The sequence below is a fragment of the Pygocentrus nattereri genome, chromosome 30 (assembly GCF_015220715.1).
Source record: "Pygocentrus nattereri isolate fPygNat1 chromosome 30, fPygNat1.pri, whole genome shotgun sequence".
In the NCBI taxonomy this organism is placed as follows: domain Eukaryota; kingdom Metazoa; phylum Chordata; class Actinopteri; order Characiformes; family Serrasalmidae; genus Pygocentrus; species Pygocentrus nattereri.
The window spans coordinates 8,331,512-8,344,944 of record NC_051240.1 but is presented as its reverse complement, the minus strand read 5'-3'; the positions used below and the strand labels follow the sequence as shown (position 1 = coordinate 8,344,944).

The following is a 13,433-nucleotide window of genomic DNA, read 5'->3' as shown; positions in this document are numbered from 1 at the left end:
CAGAATTCCTACAACTGCTCAGAACCAGCCGTGTTGCGCTACCATGCGTCCTCCCGCACATCTTGCACCCCATCAGTTTCCTTTTGCAATGTCATTGGAGGAGCCAGCGCTGTCAATCATCTCCCGTTGGCAAGACGACCAGTTCTCTGAGATGACCACCTTAGACGTTTTCGTGCCTGATTTGTTGTGTGTTCATAAATGTAAATATAACGTATACAGTCACTTGAGAAGCATAATGTGAAATTTAACTTACAAATAATATATTTCATAATATTTCGTATAGATTTACTGAAAACAATTATTTTTAGTTGTTGTGGTTGTATGTTTGTTTGTTATGTCTAAATTCAGCTGAATTCAAGTTAAATATCATTGCATTTTTTTCTAAATATTGCGTCAAAGACTCCACACCAAAATATGGTTCTTCAAGGTGTATTTTAGCTGTAGTAAGAGAAATGGTTCTATGTAGAACCATGATATTTACATATAATCGAATGCATTTTAATCGTTTCTCTCCGTGGCCAAATGGTTCTTCAGAATGATTGAGAATGTGTGGTTATACGTAGAAAATTTTTGAAATTGTTCTTTGTAGCGCCTAAAAAGGGTTCGTCGTGTATTATATGTGTACTAGCGTAACATCAGAGGATACATATCTGGTGCTATACAGAACTATTTTCAAAAAGGTTATATATAGAACAATATACCACACATTCTCCATCAATGTGAAGAACCATTTTACCATGCTTTTTCTGCCACTTTTTAAGCATAGAATGTCTCTACGTATATTTGTTTGTGTAAACATAACCCTGCCTTTACTAGACAAAATCTGAAGAACAATTTTTTAATAGTTTAGCGAAGTGGTATTATGGTAAATCAGATCAGGCGGACATAAGATCGCTACCAAAAGGTCCTTGGGGTGCAGAACGTGCCAGGGTACACGATACGGCGCCACGCTGGAAGCGGGTGGGCGGGACCAAGGCCTTCCTTGCAGCGGTCGCGCTGTGATAATTCGGCGGAATTTGTATTGAAAAAAGGCCAATTTCATGCCACTATAATTCGAAGAGCTTATCATTATTTGTTTAATCGGGCATGTCTTTTTGCAAAATTGTGCTGTTTTAGATTGTGCATTCGTATTTTTGAGCAGATTCGAAATCTCAACTACCTAGCTAGCTAGGCTAGCTTGCTTAGCGAGCAAAACATCGACCACCACCCACAAACAAAACGAACCCAAACAAAACGACTTTCGACAAACTCTTGAAACATTTCTCACATTTCTAGATCAAATATAGTGGCGATTTCTGCTACATTATTGACGCGTTTACAGTCGCTAACTAAGTTTAATCTCACGTACCAAACATTTTCACCGTCATCGTAGGACATGAGAGGGACTTCATCGTATGGCGATAGGGACAGGGACCGCGGACGTGACCGGGGGTAAGGACTTAATGCAGTCAGAACATAGACGCTTTTGACTTGCTCTAAATATGTTATTAGTCCTTGAATTTCTCTTCTACAAAACCAACTACGGAACCTTCAAGTTTAGACTTGGCTGAAGTTGGCTTCTTATTCGCTAGCTTTTTGTTGGAATTTTCCCGTTCCACCTTAAATGGTGCAGCAGTTACATTTCTGAGGCCTCCTGTAACTGCCGCACCGTTTAAGTTGGGACGTGGAACATTTGAACAAGAAGCTGGCGAAAAGGAAGCCAACTTCAGCCTCGTTAAAAGTTCTTCAGTAACTTTTTAGGTGTTGTTTCGGTAGGACGCTGTACTCAAGTGTGTGTTTTAGAAATACAGACCCCCCCCAGCTTTATCTTGCAGTGCAAGATAACAAATGGAATACACCAGTCAGAAGAACATTACTCATTTTTGAGATGGTTTAATTTGGATGAAAATATTTGTGCTTTATGCAAAGATGTTGAAAATAATTACAGCCTTTTGGTATGGCTTATATTATTGGTTATTGGTTTTGGTTTAAGTGAAGAAGCTGGTGAATATGAAGCAAACTAGAGGCGGGCAGTGTGGCAAAAAATATTGTATTGTGATACTTCAACATTTTCATCACACACATGTCAAAAACTAAATAAGGTGTACAGTTATGAACATTTTAGTCAGTTTTACAGGCTGTTTTATATGCTCCGAAAAGTATGTTGTGACATAATTCGTCACAACTGTCCACTTCCCATTTACTGTGCTCAAAATATAAGAAGTAGCCAGTATTTCTTCTCATGCCACTTTGCCCTGTTGTTGTGGAACGTTACGATTTAACAAGCAGTTAGCTAGGTAACTTAAGCCAGAAGTAAAGGTGTCCTTACTGAGGGTTACTAAGACATCATGCTTTGTGAAACACCACATGGAGGTCTCATTACACACACGGTACTGACTAACGTTTTTGGGTTCATGATATAAACAAAATATTGCTGAGTGTTGTAGCAAAATGTCTCAATATATTAACACATTTTAATATTATAAAACTGATGAAAGGTAAACCTGCAGTGTGTTAACCAAATTTGTTGGGTGATGTGTTTCATCTAAGCTTATTTGGAGAAAGTCAGGAAGCTCTCAAAAAATGACTTCAGAGAGGGAAGTGGGCATTGATATGTTTTGATGAGTTAATTAAACAAACTTAAAACTGAGTCTGAAATTCTGCTTAAGGCAAAGTATTGAATGAACAATCAACAGGAATTGTACATGAGGTGTTTTGTTATGGCTAACATCAGTTGCTTATTTCAGTTAAATGAGTTCTGTGTTCATATAATGTACATTATTATTCATTTATATTGTCTTTGTGCATCTGCTATAACGCAGTGTGCTGTGAATATCAAGTAAAAAACAGACTTCAGACACCCTGGCCTGGTGTTTTTCTTTGCCATGATTCAAGTGTTGTTGACCCTGAAACAGATCAGTAACATGAATTAAAAAGGAAATATCACCTTCGAATTGCATTTTATCTCTTAAGTTGTTCATAACTCTGAACAATTACAAAATACAATAAAGATGATGCAAATTCTTAGCTTGAACCAAGTAGCAGCACTTTGGTGTTTTCCCTATAATGTCACTCTTGATTGGTGGGGAGCTACAATACCCAGAAGGCATTGTGAAGCAATAACTAATGCCATTGTAGAGCTATCCTGCTAAATGCATGGGATGTACAGAGGAACATTACTGTTGTTTATTATTGTTGTTCCTATAGGCCCCGTTTTGGGTCCAGCCGTGGAGGTCCACCCCCTCCTAAGAAGTTTGGGAATCCTGGCGATAGGCTGAGGAAGAAGAAATGGGATCTTGAGGAATTGCCCAAATTTGAGAAAAACTTCTACAATGAGCACATTGAGGTCCAACGCATGACTCAGGTGTGAAAGAAAAATTTGTTTTTGTATTGTGGGTAAAATATTTACTGTCTTCTTATTTTAGGGATGTGACAACATGGAAATTGTGGACTTCACTACTACTTTTACCAGTACAGAAACAATTACAAAAATGGAAAAATTAGTGTAATGTCTGGATTAGCAATGCAGGAAAATATAACATTTAATTTTATAGGGCGCAACAGTAGTCCAGCGTCACAATTCTGTAACTATATATCATCAGATATCAAATGAAATATCAGTCAAATCTAAATATCTGTCCAGTGCTATTATTTTTAAGCACTTATTTGCTGATGATTCAAATATCATTGTGCATCTCTTATTGTATTTATCTAGTATATTTTTTCATTCAAAATACTTTGTAAATTATTCTGAAACTTTTTTTTAACTGCAGCACATATGCTACAAAGTGTGTGATGAACATCTACACCTTATGTTGCCCCAAATCTGTTATATAACATTATATATAATGTTATATTTCTGATCTTAATGGGATGAATGAAGGATGCTAATGTGCACTAAAAATGATGCTCTTGTATGCTTCTTAGTATGAAGTGGAGGAATTCCGAAGAAAGAAGGAGATTACTGTTAGAGGGTCTGGCTGCCCAAAGCCAGTGACAAACTTCCACCAGGCACAGTTTCCTCGTAAGTAACTGGCCATGACTGCCATTCTTGCAGACATTGTTTTAACCAAGGCATACAGGATATTTAAAAGGCCCATGTCACAGAAAACTCAATTTTTAACACAAATTTTTACTGAAATATTGTTAAAGTTTCACACCATATCTTATTATGTCACAGCCCATATAGTCCACATATGGAAACTGAAAACAGCCGTTTTGAATTCTCTGTTTTTGTGATGTCATGACAACCAGCACATTTAGGTATAGTCCCCTGTTCAGCCTACAGAAGTGTAGTCTCATCTATTAAGATCTTATGTTATAAGGAGTTTATTAAAAGCTTAATTTTAAGGGATAAAGAGGGTGGAAAACGGTAATGTCAATATAAATTATAACTGTTTTTAATACATAAACTTACAAACATGTATGTGCATTTGTGCTTTGTAGAGTATGTAATGGATGTGCTGCTACAACAGAATTTCAAGGAGCCCACAGCCATCCAGTCCCAGGGATTCCCCCTGGCCCTTAGCGGCCGGGACATGGTGGGCATTGCACAGACCGGATCTGGCAAAACACTCGCCGTAAGCACTTGCATCCTCAGTGCTACCGTAAGAGAAAACAGACCAGTAGAAATTTAAAAAGGTTGTTTTTCCAATGGCTGTTGGAAAACAAATATACGCTCAGCACCAGGAAAGGATGTAAGCTCAAAATATCATATAGACCATTTGTATTTTGTCATCGGAAGTCACTTTTTTCCCTTCTGTCCCACAGTATCTCCTTCCTGCCATTGTCCACATCAACCACCAGCCCTACCTGGAGAGAGGAGATGGACCAATTGTGAGTGGTCTTATTAAAGCTTTTTCGTATTAAAGCTGTTTCTGCACATATTCTGCAAGAGTGTGTTTCTAGGGCTTGCCTACTCTGTTGTAAAATAACATTGGTTTTAGTATGCAATATCTTCCATAAATATTGGCACCCCGGTAAACACAAGCAAAACATCCTGTATAAATTTTTTATTGTATATCATTTTTAGATTTTACAATGTACCTTTTCAAATCAGACCACTCTAAATGACTTTATTTGAATCTAAGTGACTGAATTATGCAGAAATGCATGAAAGGTGTAGAGAGTTCCCTTTTAACGTTGTAGCCCACATTACTAGCTACTGTAGTATAACTGAATAGCAAAGTACAAATGAAGGGACACGTTTGTGTGCAGAGCATAGATAACTTATTTAGTATTTAGTTTTCAGTATGTGCTGTCCTAAGAGCTACAGGCTTCGAGAAACGGACTCGTCCATTTCAAATCTTCCTTTGCTCTCCTCAGTGTTTGGTTCTGGCTCCCACGCGTGAGCTGGCCCAGCAAGTGCAACAGGTGGCATATGATTATGGCAAGTCCTCCCGAATCAAAAGCACCTGTGTGTATGGAGGAGCCCCTAAGGGTCCACAAATCAGAGATTTAGAGAGAGGTGAGCATGTCTGCCTACAATGGTATTAGCCTTTCAGCTTATAAGTGTAGAATTGCCACATAGCTGTATTTAAATGCTCTTGTTCTCTGTAGGTGTTGAGATCTGCATTGCTACACCTGGACGCCTGATCGACTTCCTGGAGGCAGGAAAGACCAACCTGCGACGATGCACATACCTGGTGCTGGATGAGGCTGACCGCATGCTGGACATGGGCTTTGAGCCACAGATTCGCAAAATTGTAGATCAGATCCGGGTGAGTTGGACAACATGCAGTGTTTTTTTTTCACTGAAAGGAAAACAGAAGAAGCCATGCTGCATTAATTTATTATTGCCTGTAGAGACTGTCTGGCATTTGTGGACAAAAAAAGACATACTAAAACTAATCTAGTCATATTTTATGTTTACATTTACGCCATTTGGCAGATGCTCTTAACCAGAGCAACCTACAGTTTGATCATTGGTAGGTGAAGGTAGTGTTAGGAGTCTTGCCCAAGGACTCTTACTGGTATAATGTAGGGTGCTTACCCAGGCAGAGATTGAACCCCAGTCTACAGCATAGAAGTGTGGTTTGTATAGTGTAGTGGGTAATATCACTGCCTTCTACACTGTTAACTGGGGTTCAGTCCCCTGCTTGGACAAGCACCCTACACTATACCAATACACTATACCAAATCCTTGGGGAAGACTCCTAACACTACCTTCGCCTACCTGTGTAAATTGATCAAAAATTGTAAGTCACTCTGGATAAGATCGTCAGCCACATGCCATAAATGTAAATTTAAAGGCAGAGATGTTGCCCACTACAATATACCAATACCAATTTTAAAGTGTTTTTGTGTCTGCAATCTTTTGGCACGTAGCATTTGGAGACGATATTGACCAGGTCTGTTCACGGGTAGTTGCACGCATACTTGGACAGTTGTACAAGTTACATTTATATCTATCTTTTACTCCCAGCCTGACAGGCAGACACTGATGTGGAGTGCTACCTGGCCTAAAGAGGTGCGTCAGCTGGCAGAAGATTTCCTCCGTGAGTACGTCCAAATCAACATCGGGGCCCTGGAGCTCAGTGCCAACCACAACATCCTGCAGATTGTGGATGTCTGCATGGAGAATGAGAAAGATAACAAGTAAGATTACATTTCAGGCAGCTAAAATACAACTCCAAACAAGAAAGTGGAGTTAAAAAGTAATTACACTGTCTTGCTTTTTCAGTTTAGTTTTGACATACAGTACAAAAGACTGAATTGCCTGACCACCGTCATGTAATTTTGCTGTTAGAGCACTGCAGAATGCTCAGTATGTCAAGGACATTGCCTAAAGGCACATACTTTGAACTGGAATGTTTTTTTGTTTTTTTTAAGTTTAGTATCTTTCCCCACAGGCTGATTCAGTTGATGGAGGAAATTATGGCAGAGAAAGAGAACAAGACCATCATCTTTGTGGAGACAAAGAAACGCTGTGATGAACTGACACGTAGGATGAGAAGAGATGGGTAAGAAGTAGGGCTAGGAATCATAAGTCTAGTATTATTTCTAAAACACACAGATGGAACAAGTAGAAATGAAGTTATGTTTTGTGTAACTATTTAAAAAGACTTCATGTTTTGAATGTATTGCTTGGAAGAAGGGAACCCTCAAGGCCTTTTAGGCCTTCAGAGAATTTATTTCTGTCGAATAAAAATACATTTCTGAAATTGAATAATTAATGTACATTAAATATAAATGTCATACTTGTTGTTTTTAGACTCTCTTAGTTAGCCATGGTACCAAGGTACATTGGTCAGGCCTTTGTGAGATTATCTCAAGGCCCGAATGCATTAGATTAACTACCAACATAATTAAGGAAGTTATAAGGGGTGGGACCAATTTCATGAGGAGGAAACATCACTCAAGGCCTTTTGGAGACCCTAGGTACATAGCTGACTGTGAATATGAGCCATGGTGAAACCAGGTTTCAGTTAGTTGTTAGGAGTGGGAAATAGTGGCAGCTTGATGTTAGAACTGTTTACTGAAAGAGTCACTATAAAACTAATACATACAAGGTAAAGTATGTATTGGTGTCTGTCACAAGCTACAAATAAAATATGCTTCTGATATTTGTGCTTCATCTAGAACAGCCAGAAATGTTCCAGAATCTCTGTTAGCTTAGTGCTAACATACTACTAGAATCCCATAGCTGCATAGTTGCAAACTGACATTATTATTTCCATGTTTTTGGTTGAGTTTTAGTGTTTATGGCCCAAACTGAAGGTGTCATTCTTATACACTCTCACTCACAGTTCACTACTTACTGCGATGATTTTTTAAAATCTATATTAAACCGTTCCATGTTGTTCTGTTTGTCTAGATGGCCGGCAATGTGCATCCACGGTGACAAAAGTCAGCCAGAGAGAGACTGGGTGCTCTCAGGTAATGCTTGAGAGATTTAACATAAGAATTCAAATATTATAGTAATGTTTCTGTTAGAACCTGGGTTTTCAATCCAGTCTTCAAAAGCCTTCACTAGTCCATGGGCCTTTCATTTGTTTCATCTCTCAACAACACACCTGAGCCAGGTAATGTAAGACTGGCTGCACGTACCTGACTACTGAGTTGGGAACTGTGCTTATGGGCCTGAAATTAATTGCAAGTGTTGGACTTAGTGCTTTATATCTGATGTCATTCCAGAGTTCCGCAGTGGTAAAGCTCCCATTCTTATTGCTACTGACGTTGCCTCCCGTGGCCTGGGTATGTGCTCCATACACCCTTCCACACACCCTTTACACATATACACCCCCATAGAATGTGGACTTGGTGAAATCCACAATGTCACCTCAACAGTAATACTTTTTTATTTGTGATTTTTTTTTTTTTTTTAGTTTTGAGATTTAAGTCCCTTCCTTTTTTCTTCCTGTGTCTGGAAGAATCGCACCTCAGGAACATTTCCAAAGTGCCCTTTTTGCCCCTGATGTGATTATTTTTGTCACTTGCCTCTTTCTCTGTCAAAAAGAAGTCTTTCTTTCTTTTACTTTCCTTTTTCCCTCACCCCCTTCTTCTAAGCATTTCAGCTCCTGTTGTATGTCTGTTTATGTCCCCTATTTGCTATGTTGCTTTCACACTTTTTAAGGGGCATTGTGTACATTTTGGATGTCCAACAGCCTTGAAGAAGACAGGTGTTCCTGGATCTTTCTCTATAGTTCCCCCACTCAAGCTCCCTTCTACATGATAAGTCTTACTGTCTGTTTCTTGTTACTGGCTTTAAAAAAAAGAAAAGAAAAACAGAAAGAAAGGAAAAGAAAATCATCCTTCAAATACGGGGCTCGTCGGCTCACTGTTGACCCTAGCACGGACCTGGGGGAGATGCTGGGCTCCCTTTGTCTTCCCTGGGTCTTGATACCAGTCTCCTTCTTGCCCACACTGTCCAGTTATGTTGCGAGTTAACAGAGGAAGTCGGAGTGCCACAGACAAGTTTGAATGGTTTGTTTTGTGGACTATTTTAGTAATGACTAAGAGGCCAGAGCTTTGAAGCAGGTGTGTTGTTTCTGTTTTCTTTGTGTCTTTTGTTTTTTTATGGAGAAACCTGATTTGAAGAAGAGGAAGTGGGTTGTGTTTGAGTTGCCAGATCCACAGTACGTCTCACTCTATCATTGTTCTCTCTCCCCTCCCCTCAGGCTTTTTTGAACTTCACTAAAAGGCAGCTCAGGCAGGCTGTGCTAATTTGGTACAGCGGCTGCCCTCTACTCTATGAGACGCTAGCGCAGGGCCTGATGTGGATTAACCCACACCTCAGCTTCTCCCAAACATCAGCCTCCTCTTCAAAACTGCAGAGTCTTAGAACTGGACTGCAGCATTTAAAACCGTGGGTCTTGAGAACTGTGGCATCACTCATAAACCCTCTGAAATCTTTGCACTGGATTCCATCCAATATTTACACGCTCATGTCCTAGTTTCCATCCCTATGACGGTCATTAATCAGTTTAAAATGGGAAAGAAAGATGATGCCATGGCTCTTTGAGACTCGTTAGGATCAGGCACCTGTTAAGTCTGACTTGGGCTAGCTCCAGGAGAGATGGAGAGGGAGAGAGAAATGCAGAGAAAGAAAGGGAGAGAGAAAGAAAGAAAGGGAGTTGAGTGCTGGATCCAGTCCGGTCCGGTTTGTGGAGGCCCTGCAACCCGGCGAGAGAGAGAGAACTGGAGGGGAGCCGGTTCTGCTCCCGCCAGGCGTTGCCGGTGTCGTGCCGAGGGTGAAGGGGGGGCAGCTGAGCGCGTGAGCCCACAAAAACCTCTTCCTCTCGGGCCTCTCCACGGGACCTGGGACTGATCTCAGCCGAGACTAACCTAACATAGGGTAAGTACCTGACCATGCCCCTGATAATGACAGCTTTGATAAAAAGAAAATCACAACAAATAACATACATAACTCTGACCAAGAGCTTTCATAAGCATTCTTAAACTTTTACTTTCCTTCTTTACAATAATACAATAATACACTAATACACTATGTAAAGTTGAGGCAATCAGGCCTGATGTGATGTATATTAAGCTCACGTGTTATTAGATGATTATTGACCAATTTTTAGAAAACTTTCTTCGTTTCTCACCCATGTGCGAAGCTGTCAACCATCGCCCTCAGCCAAAAGGAGACTGTACTCGATAGGGTCAATAACAGTGTTGTCTGAGCCACCTCCCCTCTTCGTAATGGGAAACAGACTTTGTAAAGAGTTGGTTTTATCAGTATGGAAATCTTCCCTCCCATAGGAGATCACTTCAAACATACTTCAACAGAAAGTTTAAACAAATTTTTAGTAATGTTATGTGACTGACAAACATCACTTTGTGAATTACATTAGCTGTATTGGTTACATCAGATACATTATAATTAGTCATTTGCATAATAAATTGGAAAGGATTACAGTATACTTGCTCAGAGTGCCAAAAATGGGAGCATACCTACGTTCCCAGGGCTCTATACTCTTTATTTTTATATGATGTATCAAGAGAACTTATGACTTGAGTTCCTAAGATCATGAATAGGGTCATGTAGTGACCAAAAAGGTTATACCCAAACACACCGTCAAGAGGCAGCTAACATGAATATTACTGAATTACGCAATAGCACAACAGTGTGTCATCGCAAATGTTATCATAGCTATGATTCACCAGTTCTGAAAAAAAAAGCAAAGGAACCCATGTGTGTGGAACACCAAATGTGCTTTGATATTGGCTGCTCTTACTGCCAAAAAACTGTAGCCTTTTACATTCCAGATAGAGCTGTGAACCTGTTGCAATGTCAGGTTCAGCTTTCCAGTATTTGCCAGATTAACTGTAGTCTTATAGAATTTTTCTATTGTGTCCATTTTCTGTTTTTGTATGTGATAAAGTATAACAAAAGCCGCGATGTAAAGCTAGTCATTACTTTGCAACCGGTGCTCAGCAAATTGCGAGTTACTAAAAAAAAATGGGCCTGGGAAACATACAGCCCTGGGAACATAGGGTCATTTCTTAGACATTTCCTTGAGTAAATAAAGGGCCCTGGGATATAAGGATGGGCCCTCTAAATATGGCCTACTTGAGCAGTTTGGTTTAGAGTGTTTGTAAAGATTAGGATAACTGCACAGTAGGTTAATCTTTCAGAGATTTTCCCAATGAAACCATGTGTTATATTTTGTAGTTAAAGTGATTGGTTTCACTTGAACTACACATTTTAAAGCTTGATAAGATGTAGTCCCTGCAAATAAGAATTGTACTGAGAAAGTACAGCGATTTAATTTTACTGTTTTAAAAATACAGGTAAGTCTGATAGTATTTTTTAAGTAACCTAAAAACTACAAACATACTTAAAATAAAGAGCTGTGTTCTATACTGTTAATCTGCATTGTTGTAATGCATGGGTAGCATGACCATAAATATAGTATTATAAATATAAATTATAAAAAAATACTAAAAATTATGCCTTCTTAATCCTAGTTTTAATTAGTATTTCTCTTTTCTTTGATCACACCCTGAAGATGTGGAAGATGTGAAGTTCGTCATAAACTACGACTATCCAAACTCTTCAGAGGATTATGTGCACCGCATCGGGCGTACTGCTCGCAGCACAAACAAAGGCACTGCCTACACTTTCTTCACCCCAGGAAATCTGCGCCAGGCCCGTGACTTGGTCCGAGTTCTGGAGGAGGCCCGGCAGGCCATCAACCCCAAACTTCTGCAGCTGGTTGACACTGGACGTGGAGGAGGAGGTGATGAAAATGAAAGATATTATAAAACTGAGTTTTAGTTAATAGGAAATATCAGTCCTTCCAGAGGAAATCCTATTATTTCTAATATTTTTTTTATTTCAAAAGAGGAAAACTCCATAATATAACCATGAATTCAGTCAGTTGTACACTTGGCTAATGTTAGCTAGTTTGTGGATTAGCAACCACCAACAGTTGCTGCTGTGAAGCGAGAGTTGCTATCCCAAACATTAGCAAACTGAACAAAACAGTACTGACTGATTGGTTCTGTGAAAGAGCAAAAATAAGTTAATGTAACTCACCTGTCAAGCAACCTCCTCATACCCTTTCATGCCTGAAGCTTCTTTTTCCACCAGCTTCTTGTTCAAATTTCTCAATCTTTGTTCTTCAGATTTTCTCCTCTTTGGCTGTGTTCTGGCAGTCTCTCCTTTTTGTCAGTGCATGGATTCAGCACGTAGCCCCTCCCCTTTCCCTTTATCCTGTTTTTTCATGTTTATTCCTCCACTGGCTGTCGAACAGGTGGAAGGATGCGTTACCGTGGCAGCGGCTCCAATGCCAACAATCCCAACCTGATGTACCAGGAGGAGTGCGACCGGCGCATGCGTTCTGTAGGAGGGGGCGGTGGTGGAAAAGACAACCGCGGTGGCAATTATGGCCGCGACACACGCTCGGGTGGTGGCGGCCGTGACGACAGGTCTTCCTCCTCTTCCTCGTACAGGGACCGCAGCAGAGATGGACGCAACAACTACAACTCAGGCTCATCATACGGTGGGGGAGGGGGTGACCAGTACCAAAGCTACAGTGGCAGTGGAGGGGGGCAGTATGGCTCCAGAGGGGGTGGGTCACAGTCAGGTGGCAGTGGTGGGGGCCAAAACCCGCCCGGACCCTCGCAGGGCCCATTTGGACAGCCCCCACCCCCTCCACCTCAGCCTGGGGCTGGACCACAGCCCCTCATGGCCCAGCAGTTCCCTCCACCTCCTCAGCCCATGATGGGTTTCATGGGCCCAGGGCCATACTCATTTGCCCCACCTCCACCACCTCCCCCTCCTCAACAGAGAAAGTGAAGCAGTAAAGTCAAGTCCAAGTTGTGTCATATCTGTCTAGTGGTAGTTCTCTGCTGCTAGAGTGCAGTGTTTGTCTCTATTCATAGGCCTTTCCTTTGCCTCCGTTTGGAAGAGGCGTTAGGCCGGACGTTTTGAACAGGCCGACCGTCCAGGGATTGTGGAGGTAAGGTCTGCGCCTGTTCAGTGATGTAAGAATATTTTCCTGTAGCCCCAGAAGCCAAAACTTCTGTTTTAAGCTGTTTCCTGTTGTCTTTTGAAATGTTATGTTCTCCTGTAATCAAACGGGTCATTATTTTGAATAGTTAATCAAAAGGATTGAAGGCTTTTTTTTTCCCCCTCCAAATCTTAGAGATTATTCTTAAGATTAATTTCCAACAGAGTTGTTTGTGCATGCTTCTCATTTAACGTATTTTGTTTTTACAGACTCTCTCTCGGTAACTATGATTTTTCTTACTCTTTAAATGTGTTGCGCACTGTATAGCTTTCTGTCTTGTTAGCTTTTTCAAGGCATTCTCTTTCTACTACGCCGCCTACAGAGACAGAAAATTGTTTTGATCATCGCAGTGGCACCCCTTTTTGTAAACATGCTGGGGTTATACATAAGTGAGCTAGTTTGGGATCTGTATCCTGGTTTCACTTTTATTTTTAAGACTAAATTTTTAATAAAGTTTTTGACCTATAATCCAGTGATGAGTTTCTTTCCATA

General features: G+C 40.5%; 1 protein-coding gene across 1 annotated transcript; it reads left to right on the top strand.

The window, feature by feature from the left end:
• The first annotated feature begins 945 nt into the window (after nucleotides 1–945).
• si:dkey-156n14.5 (probable ATP-dependent RNA helicase DDX17) lies at nucleotides 946–13,409 on the top strand. Its single transcript, XM_017692977.2, has 13 exons — nucleotides 946–1,431; nucleotides 3,187–3,343; nucleotides 3,907–4,003; nucleotides 4,426–4,559; nucleotides 4,750–4,815; nucleotides 5,305–5,446; nucleotides 5,539–5,699; nucleotides 6,404–6,576; nucleotides 6,831–6,941; nucleotides 7,796–7,857; nucleotides 8,116–8,175; nucleotides 11,436–11,666; nucleotides 12,183–13,409. Exons 1-13 carry the CDS (start codon nucleotides 1,376–1,378, stop codon nucleotides 12,725–12,727), a joined length of 1,995 nt encoding a protein of 664 aa, XP_017548466.1. The 5' UTR covers nucleotides 946–1,375; the 3' UTR covers nucleotides 12,728–13,409.
• The last annotated feature ends 24 nt before the right edge of the window (nucleotides 13,410–13,433 follow it).

Excerpts from the sequence above, each read along its gene's own strand:
- si:dkey-156n14.5 (XM_017692977.2), top strand. The coding sequence starts at position 1,376 with ATGAGAGGGACTTCATCGTATGGCGATAGGGACAGGGACCGCGGACGT. Across the intron at positions 4,004-4,425 it reads CCACCAGGCACAGTTTCCTC|AGTATGTAATGGATGTGCTG; the intron begins GTAAGTAACTGG and ends TGTGCTTTGTAG. Across the intron at positions 6,942-7,795 it reads CGTAGGATGAGAAGAGATGG|ATGGCCGGCAATGTGCATCC; the intron begins GTAAGAAGTAGG and ends CTGTTTGTCTAG.